General features: G+C 39.9%; 1 protein-coding gene across 1 annotated transcript in view; it reads right to left on the bottom strand.

Annotated features, from left to right (window-relative positions):
- RMDN1 (regulator of microtubule dynamics 1) overlaps window positions 1-22,224 on the bottom strand; it is a 31,063-nt gene that overhangs the window by 1,355 nt on the left and 7,484 nt on the right. The window contains exons 3-9 of the mRNA XM_063451277.1: window positions 12,366-12,453; window positions 11,539-11,698; window positions 10,959-11,048; window positions 10,038-10,093; window positions 7,927-8,014; window positions 1,917-1,947; window positions 542-675 (exon numbers count right to left, since the gene is read on the bottom strand). Of these exons, the coding sequence (XP_063307347.1) occupies window positions 542-675; window positions 1,917-1,947; window positions 7,927-8,014; window positions 10,038-10,093; window positions 10,959-11,048; window positions 11,539-11,698; window positions 12,366-12,453 (647 nt within the window). The remainder of the gene's footprint in view (window positions 1-541; window positions 676-1,916; window positions 1,948-7,926; window positions 8,015-10,037; window positions 10,094-10,958; window positions 11,049-11,538; window positions 11,699-12,365; window positions 12,454-22,224) is intronic.

Below are 22,224 nucleotides of genomic sequence, written 5' to 3'. Positions count from 1 at the left end.
AGCATCTTCTAGGCTCATTCTCCATTGTAATGGAAACAGTGTTAGAAACAACATTTTATTTCTATCACTAAAGTGTTCCTTTAAGCCTAGCTATTACAAAACAACTGAGCCATTGTAACTCTCTAGTGGCTACAATTAGGCATTACAGTTTAAGCATCATCCTCTCCATAGACAAATTTAGAACGGTTAACCTCCAAAGTCCATAGTGTGGGGTGATTGGAAATAGACTGATTTTAGTTTTTGAGGACATGTCCTTAAATGCTTGTTCAAGGTATAAGTGTGAGGTCTTTATAGAGTGAAGCATTTGTTTGATACATTGCAAACACTTCTCTACAAGAATCATTAGAGGGGCCAATAAATCTAGAGAGGACCTCCAGGATCAGAAGTAACTTTTCTAATACATTATGCTGCATTATATTTAACATACACTGAGAGACTAGCATACTGTGATTGTAGTATTAATTTCATATTGTTCTCCACATGATTATAAAACCTTTGGCCTGGTATTTTAGTGTAAAATGCTTGATTTTGAAGAGATTACCTGTTGATCTTCCTCTGATCGTGCAGGGTAGTCCTTTGCTTTGGATATCCAGAACAAGCCCAATTCATTGTTTTTCAACTTTAAATAACTCTTACCCAGGTAAAGTAGATTTTTGCTATAGAAATTTGGATCCGCTATAATGGAAAAAATTTCAAGGAATTATATATACACAAACTCCTTTATTGCAGCATATCTATAGACATTGTATTTATATGTGAGAAAATGACAAATGTTAAAAGGACACTTTAGTCAGCAGAACAACTACAGCTTAATGTATTTGTTCTGGTGTCTTTAGGATGTCACTGTAGGCTTCTTAATGTAAATAGTGCCTTTTCTCTGAAATATACATTACTGCCTAGTAACCCCTCTAGTGGCACTCACTCAGACGGCCACTAGAGGTGCTTCCTGGGGCAGTGCTACACAGTGCAGCAATGATGTTCAGAGTCTCCATTCAAAGTGTGGAGAGGCTGAACTCTCCCCATAGAGATGCATTGAGTCATAGTATCTCTGCACTTCGCCAATCAGCATCTCCATGTAGAGTTTGGCCGCATTCACAATAGCCTGTAAATGCTTTCCTTGGCTAAGACCGTCAATTTTTTTTATCTCAGCCGTGGCAAGAGGGGGGAAAAAAGGGGAGTAAAATAATTTTTTAAACGTAAGGAGAGGGGGCTGGTAACCTAAACAGTGCTTTTTAAACCAGAGTTGGGAATACACGTGTTTTCCTGATACTAGTGTTCCTTAAAAGTGAGATCATTGAGTAATTAAAGTAAAGTTATGCTTAATATTCTAAAGTTACACAGGTAATGTCCTACCTCAGATGTAGTTATGTCTTTCAACAGAGTGGTTAAACACTGCATGTGCAGCGTCTCATAGCAAGAAGCTGCCCATACAGACTACAGGCAACATGATCACTACAAATCACTAAAGTGGTCATGGTGCTTGGAGACCCTCTTAGAAGGAACACTTCGGGCACCGGCTTATTATTAGCGAATGGTTTAACCCCAACGACTTGAGTCAGTCATCTCTACTCCTTACCCCTCCACTTCCGTTTAACTCAGGTTTCAATTGGGATGCTTTGGACTGGGCACCTTTTTAACTCAGCTTTGTACATAAATAGGTTTAACCCCTGAATGTAAACAGTTACCTGTGACCTCTTTGCATCATAACGTCATTCTAATGAAGTTATGGTGCCACTTTAACTAAGGCATTCTTTACAAAACCTATCTTTTCTGGTTTTCAGTGTTGCATTGCAGGGATGCAAGACGTTAAACACAGTTCTCCCATTAATAATGTATGTGCTTTAGTTCTCTAAGTAATATTGATTGTTTATGTGATAAAATATACAAGGATGCTTGACAGAGTAAAGCATAATTACCTGCTTCAGCCATTTGAAAATATACCAGAGCCTGAAAGGAAAGTGATGTTGTTAGTAACATGATTTTTTTTTTATTCACTAAAGAACACCATCCCCCAACATTTAGTTTTTATGCCTAATCACTATCAAAAACCCTCCCCAACACACACACTGAAAAATTCCACTTGTTGCTCTAAAAAGGACCAAGATGTAGGAAGCTCTGTCTTTTTTTTTTTTTTTTTTTGTAGTTCCTAATTCAAAGTCTGAAACTTGGAGTTTCACACTTGGGACTGCTCACAATGCCTAATTCATAAACCCGAAAAGCATCCAGATTTTGGCATCGTTATTTAGAATGAACAGAATACACCGGTCACATAGAAAGCTATTTTACATTCTAAAGAGAGAAAAAAAAACGCACAACAACAATCCCAAAAGGTGGTGGTTATAGGTAAACTAGAATACTCTTCATATGCCTTAACACTTTGACCAATTAATATAATAATTTAATCTACCAAAGCCATTAACCAAATTATACAACAGGAGACAATGCGTGATCTTTTTTGCAAAGTCAATAAGGCTAGTCTAGTACATGTCAAAATACTGCATAAAAAGTATGTGTATATATGCATGTGGAGATTGGGTAGATACTGTCAATAACAAGAAAAAAAGTGTGGGGGGGGTACTTTACCTTAAATACAACCTGGAAAAGTTAATCCAGGGCGAATAAATCCTTATATAAATCTACAATAGACATAACATAGCGTAATACAGTAAAAAAAAAAAAAAAAAGGTAGTGTTGGTAGCAGACTCACAAGTTAAATCAGGCTTCTCACCCCACCAGGGGTTTGAAACAGCTAGAGTTGATGGTAGATCTTAGAAGCAGGAGTCCTCAAATATGTAAAAGAAAAAGGTCATAGTGAAGTATGATTAAAACCAGAAAACTATTTATTTGATTGCACTTACAAACTGGTAGAAGGTATGAGCATATCTCCACACACAGTGGAACTATCCCAGCGTGGTCAGTCTGGAAATTGCCAACTTCAGCCGCAAAGAATAAAACAAAGTACATATAAATGATGATCCAACTAGTTTTGTCCAGACAGGGGACTTCTTCAGGGATCTAGCAAGAAGTCCCCTACCTGGACGAAACGCGTTGGATCATCATTTATATGGACTGAAGTTGGCAATTTCAAGACTGACCACGCTGCGATAGTTCCACTGTGTGTGGAGATATGTTCATACCTTCTACTAGTTTCTCCACACACAGTGGAACTCTATCGCAGCGTGGTCAGTCTTGAAATTTCCAACTTAAGTCCATATAAATGATCCAATGCGTTTCGTTCAGATAGGGGACTTCTTGCTAGATCCCTGAAGAAGTCCCCTATCTGGACAAAACTAGTTGGATCGTCATTTATATGGACTTTGTTTTATTCTTTGTTTTATTCTTTGCGGCTGAAGTTGGCAATTTCAAGACTGATCACGCTGCGATAGAGTTCCACTGTGTGGAGATATGCTCATACCTTCTACCCGTTTAAATGCAATCAAAAATTTTGTATTTTGGGGTGAGAAGCACGATTCAACTTTTGTTTGTGAGTTTGCTACCCACACTATTTTTTTTTGAATTTTTTTTTACTGTATCACGCTATGTTATGTTTATTATTATAGATTTATATAAGGATTCATTTGCCCTGGATTAACTTTTGCAGGTTGTATTTAAGTTAAACTTTTTTACGTTTACTGGGTGTTTTTCCCACTTTTTTCTTTTCTTGATGTCTTTTGCTGGTAGATGTAAGTGAGGTACACCTGGGAACACTCCGATTTAACATATATTATTCTGGTCTCTAGTGTGTATACTTTCTCTTTTTCACTGTCAATAAGCCCGGTACCACACTTTAAAGAAACACAAACATGTATTCCTGACCCTATAGTGTTAAAACCCACCATTTAGCCCCTCTGGCCCTGTCTTTCCTCCCTAAATATAGTAAAATCTTACTTGTATTCAACTCTGACCTGCCTGCTGACATCAGAAGTAGAGGTCTGAGCCAATCACAATGCTTCCCCATAAGATTGGCTAACACTGTCAAGGAGGCAGATCGGGGCAGCACAAGTCAAACACAGCCCTGGCCAACCAGCATCTACTCAAGAGATGACGCGAATCAGTGCATCTCTATAAATAAAGTTTAGTGTCTGCATCTAGAGGGTGGAGACACTGAATGGCAGTACTTCCCACTGTGCAACCATGCCACACGAAGTACCTCTAGCAGCCATCTGAGGAGTGGCCAGTGGAGTTATCACTAGGTTAATGTAAACACTGCATTATCTCTGAAAAGACTGTTTCCTGCAAAAAGCCTTCAGGGAATTATTCTACTTCTCAGAACAAATACAATAAGCTGCTGTAGTTCTGGTGACTAGTGTCCCTTTAAATGGAATAAACACTTTAGCATCAACATGAGATTTGAAGCCTTCATGTATTGTCCTATGTCATCTCATGAAATGCTTATACAAGCTTACCTGTCTTACAATGCACTGCAAAAATAAAGAATACAAAATAAATGTATAGTTCACTTTTTGAAATCCAAGCTTCTTTCTTTATACATACACATCTATAACTCTTCTAGGAAACAGTGTTCTATGGGGCTTTGTAAAGGTCGTGATACTAAGAAGTCTGCACTACACTTAGACTTTTCTCTGTAACAAATTCCATCAGATAACAAATGAAGGAGCTTGGTTCATATTAAAGGGCCCTCAGCTATGCACATATTTTCTCCTGATTACTGGCCTTGGTTAATATTTTCTAGGTCACCTCCGATCTCCTGAAAAGTTATTCCTGCTCTGTGCTGCATGTGTGTCTCTTCTGTTTGCAAATTTCATGATTCAAGAACAATCCTGAGAAATCCAATCACATACATGTTAATATTTTAGAATCGAGTGCTCTGCATAAAAGTTAAAGGGTTACGGAGCAAGGAATCTATAGGAGCTGCATTTGTTTGAAACGCTGCCTATACCGGGTAATCTGCACCTTCATGCCGAGGGTACTTGCACCCCCCGCATACGTGACTTAATCGGCCTGGACCTCTGTTCTGGACTGCCTAATGCTAGTACTGTTCAATTATTAGGTCTGTCTTCAGCACATGCTGTGAGCATCCCTGCAAGAAGAAGCTTGTATGTTTCCTCCCTCCACACCTCTGCCAACACACCTTGTCCACACCGCACACTCAATCCCTCCCCAACTCTGAGCTGGGAGATTTATCCAGTCAAATGCTATTCATTTAGAATCATATGGTTGGACCTGTGCGGGAAGCATGGATAGCAGTGAGAACAGCTTCACCCAACGCTGAATTACAGGTAAGTTATTGCTTATTTTACAAGTCGAATAAGGGGGACCAAGTGACATAACATTTAGAATGCCCTATAGGGCTCTAGTTATCAAAAAAAAATTATATATATATATATTAGAATGCGCTGTTGGGCACTAGTCACTTCACTGTATAAACATGTAAAATAAGCAATCCGATTTATGAAACATGGTCACCCAAACTAAATAGAACAGGCTTTCAATTATACTACTGTGTAAAATAAATATTTCTCCCTAGCCACATTAGTTTTTATTAAACTATATAGCCTCCTCGAATGTTAAACACACAGCATATAAAAAAAATTAGTTAAAAGATGGCAAATGTAGCATGGTTTAAAATAGGAGCCTTTAGAAAAGAACCATGTTAATCAGACAGCTGGTCCTGTTACCTCCTGGTAGTTTAGCTCTGTGGATCTAAACTTAAGAGGCAGGCAATTGTCCAGAGTACCTGCTTTTCAAAGCCATCTGAGATTGGACAGCCACAGAAAGTCTGTGCTGGGGAAGGCTTAGGATTTCATATACCCCCACACTAAACAAAACTGCATGCATACTAATTTTGATTTTATTTTTTTTATGGAGTATTTTAATAAAGCTGTATAGATTCTGGTGAATTCGCTTTAAACGCCACAGTGTCACGTTAGGCTAGAAAATTTAAGTTGCAAGAGTGCAGTCTTTTAGCTGGATAAAGCCTTTGACTTGCTAGAATGTATTTTCCTTGAACAGGGAGTTTAAGAATTTGGTTACTGAAAACTAAGGTTGATGCAACGTCGGCCAGCACTAAGGCTGTCAGAACATTATAGTAGATGCAGTCCACAACACCTGGAGTGCCAAAGGTGACTACCTCTGTACTTAAACAAACCAAATGCATCATTCAGCCAAAAAACAAATGTGCAGATCAAGCAAAGATAAAGCTATACAACAAATCAGCAGGGTACATACTCTGATCCATTTTAACGGTTTGCTCTGAGCATGCTTTAACCCCTTAAGGACACATGACATGTGTGACATGTCATGATGCCCTTTTATTCCAGAAGTTTGGTCCTTAAGGGGTTAATCAGTAATGGCCAATTAAAGGAGTACATATAAATATTGTTGTAAGATATTAAGTGCGGAGCACCAAAATCTGTGAAAGCACCAAAGGAATTGGCTGTGTCTGTGGCAGGTAGCATCACAAAATGCTGACTTTCAATAAAAATATAACACTCACAACATTGATTAATGGTCGGGCAGCAAATTAAGAAATCACAAAAAGTATAAAACACTAGGTGAGCGCCACAATTGATAACAGCCATAATCCTCACCCTGAGGACATGTCGCTAATAAAGAGGCAGCTAAAGAGCAAATAATTATCTGTGCTGAAAATACAGCTATCCTCATAAACAACATAGTTGTTTATTTTAAAGTGTTGATTTTAAAGTGCTGGTGCTTAAAAGGGTCCAGGATAGAGGGTCTCACTGCTGGCGTCGGTGGGGTGCACTGGCTGTGCGCTCGGGATCCAATGCTCCCTTCCAGGGCCATTGAAGGGAGCATTGGATCCCGAGCGCACAGCCCGTGCACCCCACCGACGCCAACAGAGAGACCCTCTATCCTGGACCCTAGAAGCACCAGCACTTTAAAGTCAACACTCTAAATAGGAGTCTTTTTGTGCTCAGAGGCTTGAATAAGCCACAACTCTTTATCCTGTGCAAGACTGAAACCAGCAGAGAACATTGGTGAGATCTACCCATATATTACTAATACAGGACATATTGGTGTGTACACACTAGGACTGTAAATATTTTTAATTTTCATTCTTTTCCCCTTTGTATATATATATATATTTTTTTTAAAAGATTTTTTCATTTTTCAACCAAATAATATAAGGTCTCCTTGCCAGGAAGAAATTGGATCCTGATTATATTGAGGACTCTCAGTCATACAGTGCGATTAAGCAACAATTATAACGGATACTGTCAGACTGTATTGGGGCTTTGATTGATGTTTGGTGGTTTTTTTTTGATGACCACAGGAGTTATAGTGGCATGAGGTGTATATTACGAATTGTATATATCATAGTAGTTTAAGTTATTATTTGTGAAGACATGGCAATAGAATAAATAACAAGCATTTTTCTAAATGAATATCTGTGTGATTACACATACTTGGATATATCTCTCTTAAACCAATTGTGAGTGCGGTATCAATAGTTGATTTGTATATGAGGAAGAAAAGCCATGTGAATTATTTATCTGTAGGTTCCGTATGTTTTAAAGTTATGACAATTTCTCACGGTCATCGTTTTGGAAATACGAGAAATGCCAGGAAGACAAAATCCCCAATTTCCAAACCCACTTTTGGATATCGAGTGTGAGTAATGGAAAGAGACAGATAAAACAGCAATTCACATAATATTTTGCCTAAAAAGGAAACCATGGAGTGTTTTCAATTTGAACAATAAACTTGGTGCCACTAGCCCTGACTAGCCAGTAAATATTACATAACTGTTGTCATTTTAATCCAATTCAAATTAATCTGAAATCCCAATGCAAGTATATCATTTCACAACTGTAAAACACAAAGTCACTAAATATTTATATTTTTTAACCTAAAAAAAAAACAAAAACATACTGTCACGTGTATCTAAAAGAAAAACAAGTATATAGAAGCACATACAGCACACAAAATATATAGAGTTACCTCTTCAAATGTAGCAGGGGGTAAGGCTGCAAACAGCGTTGAAGCAATTTTTTTCTGATACCAAGGCATATCAGCAAACATATAGTACCTGCAAATATTAGAAAAGTTTTGTTTTTAATAAACCTTAAGATATATGTTAGAATCACAAGAATACAAGACTTTACTGAGTAATATGTACTCCCTTCAGTTCAAAAAAACATTCAATAAAAAGTTAAAGGGAATATTCCACTAAATTGTTATAGCGTGCATAGCCAATAGAAATGTATGGGGGGGGGGGGGGGGGCGGGTGGAACCTATACGAGTGGCGGCACTACTGCAGATGCAGCGATGCCCAATGCACTTAGGGCCACCCGATGGGTACTGCTGAACCTGTGCCCTGACGGGCGCAGTAGCCTTTAAACAGTGTGATCAGGTTACAGCTGCTCCCTTCCACATACAGAGGGAACCGTGCGGGGGGCAGAGGAGGTGGTGAGAAGCACCCCCCCCCAACTCCTAGCTCAAAGCAGATGCAAAGCAAAAGTTAACAAAGCTACGGGGATTCTTGTTAGCCTGGCATTAAGCCTGTTGCCCTGTGTAATGTCAGAAACTCACACAACAGGTTGTTAGACCCACAAAAGCACAGCCATCACAATTATTGTAAAACACAACAATAAAACATTGGTGGAAAGCGCACCCGTGTGATTATAATAATGTAAACCCATACATAAACCCATGGACATACTTTGAGAAATATTTTCAGAAAGAAAACACCCTGAAGTAGTTGTCCCGGCAATATAGTAGTACACAGTGGTAGTGAAATATATTGTGTACAGAATAAATAGTTCACATCCCACTCACATTCTTATGAGCCTGTACACAACTGGCTCAGGTAATACAGCATTATTGGGATGTGATAACTCCTGAAGTCAGATTCCTGATGTGATATCCTCCCAGGAAGAGATGAACACAAACAAGCACTAAGTTATAGTAAAATGTACAGATTTATTACACACAAAAAAATATCTTTACATATAAATACACTTGATGCAGCAAATTGGTCCTTTCAAATCGGGGCACAACACACTTTGGCTATCTAGCCTTCCTCAGCTGCATAGTCAAAATACCTCTGGGTCCTGCTTTAAATATGGATAATTTGGCACCGGAATCAGCTTGTGACTCTTTTGTAATCATCTATTTCCTCTGTTTGGTCTCAAGAATGTCCAACTCCAAATGGTCTAATTTCTTACTTATTTCATCTGTTAGATCATCAAAGTCTTTCGTTCATACAAAGGGATTCAACTTATCTTTAAGATTTTTTATAGCCTCATCCAGTTTCTTAAGGGTAATTGACCTCTGGTCAATTATGATTCTAATCATAGAGTTGGAAAAGGATTCTAAGGCATTGTTCCAGATAAAGTTCTCTTCAATTGCTGCTTTACAAAATAGGCAGTGTTAGAGGAAAAAAAAAAAAAAAGGAAGAAATCTCCCCCTATAAAGAGAATTGTGGAAGAAAATGGATAGGAAATATAATCATGCAAATAATCAAAGAAATGTTTTTGTTTTTTTTAAACTCAGAACAAACATGATAGCTACAAGGAAACTCAAAAATCAATAAAAAGGAGAAAGGACAGTGAGGAAAAGAATGAATAACAAACTATCATGGATTGGCTGAGCTTGTCAAGGAGGTAGATCAGGGGCAGAGCCAGGACAAGTCAAACACAGACCTGGCCAAACCGCATCTCTTGTAGCCATCTGAGGAGTGGCCAGCGGAGGTATCCCTAGGCTGTAAAGACTGTGTTTTCTCTTAAAAATAAAACGGTTTACTATAGAAAGCCTTAATGGAATTATTATACTCACCAGAACAGATACAATAAGCTGTAGTTCTGGTGACAATAGTGCTCCTTTAAATAAACAACATATATAAAGGATACATGCTTTTTATAGTAAATTAGTGAAAATCATAAATTTATGATTTCTTGACATGTTTTCCCACATGCATAGAATTAAATTGATCAAATCTCGGCGACCCTAGCAAACATTTTTATTTCAGCCTGCTAAGTGCCACAGGGGGAAAGCAAAGTATATTATGACAAGCGTTGAATCCATAGTATGAATATATGTTGAATACATACCACAGTCCAATCAGATGAATGGTGGTGGCATCTTTTGGATTTAGTTCTATTGCTCTCTGTAATAAATGACAGGAGATGTTCTTTACTATACTATGACATGCCTTAAGAAAAACAGAATTCCATTTATGGAGAACCATCATGCCTTAGGCAAAAATAAAATCCTGACATATGAATGGCTAAATCTATCATGAGATGAAAGAAGAAAAAAATAAAATAAAATAAAAATTGTATAGTAAAAAGGTCACTGTGATTAGATTTGCCACCCCTTTTTAACGATAACCATTTAGTGCTCTTGTTTTGTGTCATTTTAGAGTCATGAAAAATATTTAACATGAACCTGGAAATCGCAGAGATCACTAGATCACTAGTACTAGTCATTTTTACAGCGGGTGTGGCATGAAATCCATCCATGCCGAGCAAGAAGCATTTCACAGAGACAGTGAAACATGAATAAGCACAATCATCATTGTCATACATGACAGCTTGCGTCCATTTGCAGATGTGTGCATATGGTAGGATGTACACATTTTCCAGAGCATGATTGAAGTATTTTGGGAAAATATCAGAAGCAGTGTATAAGCAGCAGAAGAAAGTATTACTTATGCTTCTGTCAAATGCACCCGAATAAGGTACAGGAGAGAGGAACTATTGGCTCTTTAAACATGACAGATTATCTAAAGATAATCAGGCTTATATAGTCATTAACCCACAAATGGCCAGGGACTTACACATTCTTGAGCAAAGTCAAGCTGGGAAAATATAACTGGAAAGTTTTCCTATTTCAGTTATTTTGGGCTAAAAATGTGAAACGTCCTTGTCATTTTCAAATCTTGTGGATAAACCTGTAAATTATTCATGAGGCACAATGCACTGACAAGAAATGCCTAGATAAACTGATAGATTTGTACATTAAAAATATACCTGAAAATGATCTTTTATAATGTAGGCATTTCCAATTTTAACCTTGATACCTTCATAATCACCAACATCACTGAGACATACACCATACCACTGAAATACAAAAACAAAGAATTACAAACTTGCTGGGAATACTGAGTAAACCACAAGCTATGGGGAATTGGCAAAATGGAAAAACTGCTGAGCTGGATATTTTCGTTACTTTGGCTTAAAATGTACAATTCTCTTGCCAATCTTCCACAGAACCCACCCTCAATTTAAGTATCGAAATCTTTTTAGAATGGCTTGACCTCTTCCCTGGGGGGTGCCGCCTCCACTCCAGAGCTGAAAGATATCATGTGACACTCTCAGCCAATGAGCTATCCCTGCACTAACACAAGCTCCTGCTAAGTGATTATGGTGCCTGGAGTGCTTGTTTGAAGATACTGTACATCTCATATATACAGGATGAGACTTGTTTAGCAACGTGGAAATTGATATGATAGATTGATGTAGCACCACGTTAATGAAAGGTTAGAACATCTCATTAAATCATCCTTCATAGCAGTTCTATACAGTAGGTTAAAACAGAAATACAACCAACCTTGTGAGCGGCCCAACACAATTCATCTTTTTCCAGTGCTTTTTTAGCAAATTCGCGTGATTCATAAATCATCCTTTTCTTCTCGGCTGGAGTAACTGTGCTGAGTTGAGCCATGTCTCGCCATGCCCGGGCAATTCTCCATAAGATTTCAGCATCTTCACTGAAATATAAACAGTAATATAAACTGGCATATTTTAAAATACATCTAAGTTTCAACTAGAGAGCCTTTTGCCAAATCTGTGGCACATACTGTTTGCCAAATCTGTGGCAATATTATTTTGAAAGATTGCCTTACCATACAAAAAAAAAAAATATATATATATACCAACTGAATTTTAAAATTATTGGAACCATTCTGCACACTTTTACAAAAGGTATGGCATTCTAATGCAACAGATCTCCACATCCCTATAATTAAAACTCAGTTAAAAGAAATGTGGATTCTACAGAATATTTGGTATAAGAAATGAAAATTTAATACAAACGTGATTTTATTTGTGCCAGTAAAGGATGATCTTGGCACTTCAGATGTTTGTGAACCGCAGTTTCTATTAAATTCTTAAATAATGCAATTTATGCAAGCCAAGCATTATGGCAAATATAGCCTACAAAGCAGTGCGTAGATCATTATTACTGCACCGTATTAGTTAATAATGTGGGTAAAGACATAGATATTTCACAGTGGCTTCTCTACTCAGTACTATCCTTCAATCTTCATAATCTCTCACCTTGTTAAAAAAAAAAAAAAAAAAAGTTTAGAAGTTTAAGAAAAGTCTCTCAACCTCTTAAAATGCCAAGAAGTATTTAACATAGTGCCATTTTTTTACCTCTCTTTATACTGGCTCAAAAATGCATATAATTTCTCTGTGTCTCCATTCTCGTGAAGATAATCAGCTTGCTCCTTGAGGTCTTCAGCTTAAATTGAAAACAAAATAAATAAGTTTGTTATCTAATATTAATAATTATTATTCTTAAGAATAAATTAAAACTTATTGAATGAGACAAACATTTCTTGGAAAGTTGCTACAAGCAAGAAACATGGAAAACGCAACAAAACCTGCTCTTATGTTAAAAGAGTAAATTATAACAAAAAAATAAACAATAAGTCTGAAAAAGTATAAAATCACTTTTACTCATCTAAGTGTCGCACAGTTATGCTGTCTCAGCTGCCATCTCTGCAGAAAGGGTTTAGACCAGGCTTCCCCAAACTTTGGCCCTCCAGATGTTGCTGAACTACAACTCCCATGATTCTCAGCCTATTTCACTCATAGAATCATGGGAGTTGTAGTTCCTTTAACATCCGGAGGGCCGGATTTTGGGGAAGCCTGGTTTAGACACTAAACAATAATTGGAGATTTCTGGTGTTTAATTTGGTTTAAAATGGTCTAGTCTGTTCTCGGATCATTACAAAACTAGCTAAATCAAAGATTTTATCCAACCCTGCAATTGTTGCCTATATTTTGCTTCACAGTTCTCAAGTCACCACAGTTTAATGTTTACTAATCAGGGTTTTAAAGAAACAAACTGTATGTCGGTTTGTAAATATATTATTGCACAAACAACTTGTGTTGTAAAGTTACTACTGTATAAATTTAAAAAGCAACAGAATTATAAAATATGCTCTATGGAGAAAGTGGAGGATGTGCAGGATCTTTCTAAATCTTATGATGCACAGTCACTGCCTTTACAAACATAACTATTGCACACAGTGTGAGCACATCCCTAAGGCGTCAACTGTAAGTCTGAACAGCTGACATAAATTATTATTATTTATATAGCGCTAGAAAATTCCGTAGCGCTGTACAATGGGATGGAAGGATACAAGTCTTACCACTGTTTAATATAAAGAGAGAAAAAAATAATTGTGCCAGGAACAGTACTCTTGGAAATCTCTCTAATAACTACATTTTTAAAGAAAGTTTGTACAACAATATATGATTTTGCCATTTAGAAGAATGCAAGGGGGAATATATACAGATTTATTGCAGTCTGAAAAACATAAGCATTATCAGTGATGACATAAAGTTATCTTATCTTTATTGTTGGCTTGCATACCTATATGCTGGCAACCTTGTACTAGAATGATGTAATGGTTTCTAAAGATAATGAATATTGCTAGATTTGTTATGAGGTAGGCAGTATGAACATTGACTTTACTATATCAGTTCAATCTCTCTGTGATTAGAAAATTACTCTGAACCACAAAAAAAAAAAAAAACACTTGAAATCAAGTGGCAGCCAGTAAATTAAAGCGGCACTGTCATGCCGAACTTACCTTTCCTCAATCTCTTCCTCTTCTCCCCCTCTCGGGATCTGTTATTCTTTTCTTCCTGTCTTCTTTAGTTTTCTTAAAAATCATAAGACAATTTAGGGACTCTTTGCCTTATGGAGGATTCCTCCGCTTGACCAGCTCTGACCAGCGGAGGAGCAAAGTGTGCTTCATTTCCGCTGGTCAGAGAAATTTTCCCATAATCCTTACCTTTCCTCTGTGTTCCGGCGATGCTTCCTGTCATTTTAGACGAAACTGCCGAATTGCGTTCTAACTGAATGAGAACAGTATGTTCGTTTCTTTTAGAACGCAATTCGGCACTTTGTTCGTATCGGAATTTCATTCTAATGAATGAAACTCCGATCCTATTCATTGCCGCGGCTGCATCTTGCCCACGGTATTAGGGAGCTATCTACTAAAAGGCTGAAAGACCTAAATTGGTCTTTCAGCCAAATTTACTAATACTAGGTAAAGATTACTTAGTATTAGTAAATAATATGCCCCTACTCGCTATATCGCGAGTAGGGGCATGTGTAGTAAGCAGTGAGCAGCCTATAGCTGCTCACTGTAAAAAAACAAAAAAACTAATTAAACCCCCCTCTGCGCGGCTGGTGTCCTGCCCCCACCCCTGCGCGGTGGGTGGGGGCCCTAAATAAAGATGGGGGGGGACCTACTATCCTCCTCCCCCCCGTCTCCCACCCCTGAGCGTTGGGTGGGGGCCCTAATAAAACAATAAGGGGGGGGACCTACTGTCCTCCCCCTTGGCCCCCACCGCTGAGCAGTGGGTGGGGGCCCTAAATAAAGATAGGGGGGGGACCTACTGTCCTCCCCCCGGCCCCCACCCCTGAGCGGTGGGTGGAGGCCCTAATAAAACAATAAGGGGGGGGACCTACTGTCCTCCCCCCCTGCCCCCTCCCCCTGCGTGGTGGGTGGGGGCCCTAATAAAACAATAAGGGGGGGACCTACTGTCCTCCCCCCTGGCCCCCAGCCCTGAGCGGTGGGTGGGGGCCCTAAATAAAGATGGGGGGACCTACTGTCCTCCCCCCCCCCGGCCCCCACCCCTGAGCGGTGGGTGGGGGCCCTAATTAAACAATAAGGGGGGGACCTACTGTCCTCCCCTCCGGCCCCCACCCCTGAGCGGTGGGTGGGGGCCCTAAATAAAACACACACCCCCACCCCCCAATCAAGGTGACTAGGGGTCCCAAGCCACTAGTCACCCCCCCCCCCCCTCCCCCAACCAAAACAAACTATCCCCTACCTACCCCCCTCACCCTAAAAATAGTGAGGGGGGGAAGAAAATAACTAACCTGTAAAAAAATAAATAAAAATAAACTTACCATTTGACGTCTTCTTTTTTCTAAATTCTTCTTTCTTCAGCCCCCCAAAAGGCCAAATAGAAATCCATCATACCCGTCGCACTTTAAATTAAAAAAAAAATTTAATCCTTGTTCGCCCTTCGAGGGCACGCCGCGTACTGAGCTCCGCAGGTCGGGTCAAGGCTTATAAAGCCTTGCCCCGCCCTGCAATTAGGCTTAGAACACTCTGATTGGTTGGTTTAAGCCAATCAGAGTGCTCTGTGTCATTTTACACAGCGTGGGAAAATTCAAAAGAACTTTCCCACGCTGTGTAAAATGACACAGAGCACTCTGATTGGCTTAAACCAACCAATCAGAGAGTTCTAAGCCTAATTGCAGGGCGGGGCTAGGCTTTATAAGCCTTGACCCGACCTGCGGAGCTCAGTATGCGGCGTGCCCTCGAAGGGCGAACAAGGATTAATTTTTATTTTTTATTTTTTTTAAGTGCGATGGGTATGATGGATTTTTATTTGCCCTTTTTGGGGGCTGAAGAAAGAAGATTTTAGAAAAAAGAAGACGTCAAATGGTAAGTTTATTTTTTTTTTTTTTTTACAGGTTAGTTATTTTCTTCCCCCCTCACTATTTTTAGGGTGAGGGGGTAGGTAGGGGATAGTTTGTTGATTGGTGGGGGAGGATTTTCATTTAGGGCCCCCACCCGCCGCTCAGTGTGGGGCCAGGGGGTGGGGGGGTAGGACAGTAGATCCGCCCCCCCTATCTTTATTTAGGGCCCTCACCCACCGCTCTGGGGTGGGGGCCGGGGGGGGAGGACAGTAGGTCCCCCCCTTATTGTTTTATTAGGGCCCCCACCCACCGCGCAGGGGTGGGGACCAGGGGGGGGGAGAACAGTAGATCTCCCCCACCTCATTATCCTTATGGCCCCCACCCGCCACACAGTGGTGGGGGCCGGGGGGGGGAAGGACAGTAAGTCCCCCCCTCTCTTTATTTTGGGCCCCCAACCACCGCTCAGGGGTGGGGGCCAGGGGGGAGGACAGTTGGTCACCCCCCCCCTCATTACCTTCATGGCCCCCACCCGCCGCTCAGGGGTGGGGGAAAGTAGGTCCCCCCCCCCCTCATTATCTTCATGGCCCCCCACCCGCCGCTCAGGGTGGGGGAGGACAAAAAAAACGGGATTCGCCATGACAGTGCCGCTTTAAACGTTTAATCTTAAGCACCATCACATCTTAACATTTGACAGAATTACAAATGCAATGCTATATGGACACACTGAAACAACTCTCATCTGAGTTTTAAAGCCTCTCCCTAAGAGATGTCAAATCAGGTATCTACCCCTTCCCCCCCCCCCCCCCATCCCTCTCCAAAAAAAGTGCATTAATTGCAACATTGTTAATGCTAAATATTTGTAAGCCTGTATATGTTTTAATACAATATATTTGACAGATAATTAGAATGTTGGTGTACAGAGGGAGCATGCCAAATCCATATTGCAATTAACCTACACCTAAAGAGCAACACAGTTTGCAAAGGCGCTAATGTGAGTTATTTGAAGACTCATGGCATACAAAAGGCTATGATAAGCATCAGAGAGAACATACAATTACAGAGAGCAAAATTCATAAATACATATTTAGCTTTAGGTGAATGGCTTTTATATATACACACACACACACACACACACAGGTATATATATATATATATATATATATATAGTCCAAGTAGAGAGCACTCTGGAGTCTTAATATTATATCAAAATAAATGCTGCTTTATTGTGCAGAATACAAAAATTTCGACGTTTCAGTCACAGTAGACTTTTTTCAAGACAATTCATGCAATGAATAAACCGTGATTATATATGTTACAAAAGAATTCCTATTGGAGGGTGAAAAATTGAAAATGAGGTCAGGTGACGTCATAATTGACGTATTTAGACAGAATATTAGCCAGGTGATTCTTGACGCAATCAAGGTTTAAAAAAGTGAATACTAATCCTGGTACACACAGGCGAAACGTACGTCGGGATAGACAGCTGGGAGACCATATCCGACTCTGTCAAAACGAAAACCGACCAAAAGACCGACTTTGGGTGAGACCGTCACCCGACCCACTTAACCGTAAAGCTGGGTCACCACTACCTAACATTCATACCGATTCCCCTTTGGGACTCTCTCCTCTACTATTTTCGCACACATTATCCGATAGGGTTAGCGGCACATCTACAATTAAGGACTGTACTTTCCCTCTCTATATACCTCTTTCCTATACCTGGTGCCCATGAAGGCATCATTCTCTTTTACCCTATATCCGGCTCAACTAAGTCAGCTGGTTAAATAAGTATCTTTTGCTAGGTAACTGACGACGATTTTTTTAGCCTCAACTTCACAACCCATGGGGCACAGGTATAGGGTCTAGCACATACGATTTTATACATACTCACTTTTTGTGCCATTGTATCCACTCTCCTTGTGGATACTTTCCCATGCGCACGGCTGACTACTTTTTGGTAACTAGTTGCATCCCGGAGAGTGGCCTACCACGCACTGCTTCTCCAAGCAACTTGCCTCGCCATCTGTAGCCCTGCGACAAATATGAGACATGTGCAGCTGAATTTGGTAATATTTGCAACCACTGAAAGAGGTAATACCCTATCACGGGGAAACCTTCTCTCTAGCCTGACGGGTATCAGTTTGCAATCCGGACAGCAACGTAGTACGAACTGATCCTACTAGCAACTGATCTCGGTATTTTAGCCCTAACCCGCTACACTATTTCTCCACAGGCAGACCCCGTGACCACCTGCAATAACTGTAACAGACAGTGGTGCACGGAATTATCCAGACATATTAGGCTCCGACCATAAACTCAAGCACTATATTCGTACAGACGTACTTTGTTATCACCTGTAGACACTCTATACCCAGTAGTGTACAAACGTACTTTGTTACTATTTGCAGACACTTCACATGAAGTGATACACAGGCTAATTCAGCTCGGCTTTACTCTCATTGGAAGAGGAAGCACTATTAATACTGCTTTAAATAGTTCTTGTCACTTATCATAGTGAATTGACAAAACATTTTTGTGCACTAAGGTATTTAGCCCTGCTGAGCCCTTACTTCAGCACTGAGGGATCTGACTCGCTCTCGGCAGGTCTCTCACCACTGGAGTACCCTGTTGCCTGCACCCTTTACCCAGTACTGGAGTTAGGTAGTGGTATTATATTAGGTGCTTTGCACCCTATGTATTTGTCTCCCCTCCCTCTTCCCCCCTTGTATATAGTTCAGTGTGTGTTGTGTGTTTTTTTCACTGAATAAAGTTATCAATTTTAACTGTTCATTCACGATATATGGTGTATATAACCATACTCCATAGGACAGACCCTGCTCTCCTCTCGTTCTCCTAATACTAATTAAATACACAGAAGGCTATTTACAAAATTCTAAAACTAAAAAATAATAATAATAATAATAATAATAATAATAATAATAATAATAATAATAATAATAATAATAATAATAAGCAAACCTAAAAAATACTCACTATATCCTATAGTCCTGTTAACTAACAACAAGTCTTGATTTTTGGCATAGACCATGTACCCATCTCCCCGAGGGGAGGGGATAGAGACTTGGCTTTACTTAAACGTGAAGCGTATTGGATTCATACTTTAGGGGCACTATCACCTAATGGGTTAAATGAGAAGAATGCCCTGTATTGTTTTTTGAATAGACGATAACATTGTGGCATATGAAGTATCTGTGGGATATTATGACATTGTGTTCTTATTATGATAATTTTTGTAACTAATATTGTACTACTAAGATATACATTGTTAGGAGATTTTGTGGTATAAATGGGATATACTGATTTTGTCTCTATATACATATTCTGCCGATAGGCATTAGGAAATTGCAAGATAGAAAAATCAAGACTTGTTGTTAGTTAACAGGATTATAGGATATAGTGAGTATTTTTTAGGTTTACTTATCATAATTATTAGTTTTTGTTTTTAGAATTTTGTATATAGCCTTCTGTGTATTTAATTAGTATTAATTCACTTTTTCAAACCTTGATTGAGTCAAGAATCACCTGGCTAATATTCTGTCTAAATACGTCAATTATGACGTCACCTGACCTCGTTTTCAATTTTTCACCCTCCAATAGGAATTATTTTGTAACATATATAATCACAGTTTATTCATTGCATGAATTGTCTTGAAAAAAAAGTCTATTGTGACTGAAACGTCGACATTTTTGTATTCTGCACAATAAAGCAGCATTTATTTTGATATAATATTAAGACTCCAGAGTGCTCTCTACTTGGATGCTATACATTGGAGATTACTTGCACCGGAGCACGAAAAAGACCGGGAACATTGAGTGCTGGGAAAATATATATATATATATATTTGTGTTAAGGGCTCATGATAGTACAGAAGATACAAACACTGATGGTATTAAAAGAGCAAGTCGGTTGTGGTGTGCCGGAACAGACGATGAGGTAGGCCTGTAAATAAAGAGGGCCCACCAAGAAGAAATGTAAAGAGAAAAGGAGTTAATAATGAGGAGTGGGTGGGAGGGTGATGCAGCGCTGACCTCGAACGATATGGAGCCAGGTAAGGGGTGTCCCTTAAGTAGGGAAGAGGTGTGTCATACGCCCCTCCCACAATTACAGGCCAAAAGGCCTTAATACTTGTGTTAAGGGCTCATGATAGTACAGAAGATACAAACACTGATGGTATTAAAAGAGCAAGTCGGTTGTGGTGTGCCGGAACCGACGATGAGGTAGGCCTGTAAATAAAGAGGGCAAAAGTAGAAAATCAAATTTATTACATACCAGCAATATACATACTTTAACCAGACATGTCTTGAAAGGCATTTCTTACTTCTTGTACCGGGTTAGGTATGTATCTAGAGTAAGCCGATGATTTCCAGCGCCCTAGTGACTTGATAACATGAACTGGAATGTTTGCACTGGATGCTGTGGAGGCCGCTCCTATGCGGAAGGAGTGGCCCGAATAGTTAGCTGATTTGAGGCCCAGCTGTGCAAGTAAAGACCTGACGTGTGTCATAAAGGTGGTGGTAGTGAGTACCGAACCTTGTAGACTGAAAGTGGTTGAGATGGTGGTTCGTTGTTATGCTGGGTATATGAGTCCAGTAGTTTGACGGGGCTCCACCTGTTGTGAGTAGGATAGTACTTAACCTCTACTGAAAGTGCATGTTGACTGGTTTTGGAGTGAGGCAGAGTCAAGATATAATAGTCCATGTGTTTTGTTAAGTGTGAATGAAGTAGGATGTGAGTGGACTGTGTTGTGCTGATGGCGGTAAATTCTCTTGGTCTCAAGAAACCATAAACAAGGCTACGTATATGGCGGTTTTAACGATGAGGTTTGTGTTGTTGGCAAAGGGTTTAAATCTAGTGAATTGTATAAGTCTTTAAAAATATGGAAATCTATGGGTAGCCTCTGGGCCGTACGTGGGGGTTCGGATCTCTGAATACCCCTAAGGGTGTTCTTAATTGGTAGGAGGACACTTGATTTGTCTGGTTGTAAAGTTAGCATGTGATGTTGGATGCCTGTCAGATATGGTTTGTTTGTGTTGTTTGATAGTTTGAGTTTGAGGTGGCAAAAAGAAGCAAAGCCCAACCAGGATGTCACGATGAAAGGTTGTAAGATGTTGTGTTCAGAAAGGAATCTTTAAATCAAATGAAAGCTCTATCGTAAGTTTCCCGGGTATTAGTAGACAGTGCTAATTGGGACAATGTTCTGCTATGTTGCATAATAGCATCTAGTCCATTACTAGATGGTGGAATAGTGGGGTGTTCATGGCTGTGAGTGCGGCTGACGGGAGTATTTGACGAAAAGCCTGGAAATTAAAGCGAGACAAATTGTCAGCAGCAGTGTTACATACACCTGGAACATGAATACAAAACAAGAGAAAATTATGACATGCAGCCAGCCAAGTGAGTTTCCTCAAGAATCTCATAATAGTCAGTGATTTGGATCGGCCTTGTTTATAATGTGACAAGTTACTTGGTTGTCTGAGTAGCAACGTACAGACGAACCTGCCCATAAATGCACCCATGCCACGGCAACAGTCATGATGGGATATATCTCAAACAGAGCTGAGGTAGTGTAAAAACCCTCCAGGTCCTGAACTTCTGAAGGCCAGCTGCCCCAAAGCCATTCGTTCCTGAAAAAATGCTGTAACACCTGTGGTAGACGCCGCGTCTGACCAAATGGTAGGTGAGGAGTCAGACAATTTTGGAAGGAACATGCTTTTACCATTCAAGGTGGTTAAAAGTTTTCTCCACATAATTACGCCTGCCGTGGCTTGGGTATCCAGGGGTGACCTGTGTCCATCATGTCTAAAAGTGGGAAACATGTAAAGGAGTTGTGAGATGAAAGCCCGGCCTTGAGGTATGATGCGAATGGCAAAATTCAGTGACCCAAGCAGAGACTAATTCTTGCGGTTGCAAGTACCGAGTTGTATGTAGAGATTATGTTGATCAGAATGTTTTCTACCTTGGGCGTGGCAGGCTAGCTTGCATGGTGGCTGAGTCTAGTATGATACCCAGGAATGTGATGAAGGTATCTGGTCCTTCAGTCTTGGTGGAGGAGACTGGGACACCCACCTGTTCGAATAGACTGATGGTTTCTTTTAGGCTACTGGGAGGGGAAATATTCTCCTCGACCAGTAAGAAATCATCCAGATAATGTATAACTGTAGGGCATCTGGCTATATTTAATAAAACCAGCATAGGGTTTCGGCGAATACGTTGAAAATGGCCGGACTACTTTGGAACCTAAATGTTAAACGTGAGCAAAATAGTAGTTCCCTGCCCACTTGATACCATGCAGGTGACACAGTGTAGGGTGGATAGGCAGTAACTTGAAAGCATTGTGATATCAGTCTTACTGAGCCATGCTCCGGCCCCTGCCTGCATGATAGCCGTAATGGCGTGATCTATGGTGGAATATTGCAGTGAAAATTCCTCAGAGGGTATGAGGGAGTTCAGACTAGGAGTGGCAGAGGTGTGAGGTGTTGATAGATCAATGATAAGTCTCTGTTTGTGAGAAGATTTCCCCGTGACAATACCGATGGGGT

The sequence above is a fragment of the Pelobates fuscus genome, chromosome 4 (genome assembly GCF_036172605.1).
Source record: "Pelobates fuscus isolate aPelFus1 chromosome 4, aPelFus1.pri, whole genome shotgun sequence".
Lineage (NCBI taxonomy): Eukaryota > Metazoa > Chordata > Amphibia > Anura > Pelobatidae > Pelobates > Pelobates fuscus.
Note: the sequence above shows the minus strand (reverse complement) of the source record. Positions and strands in the feature narration are given on the sequence as shown.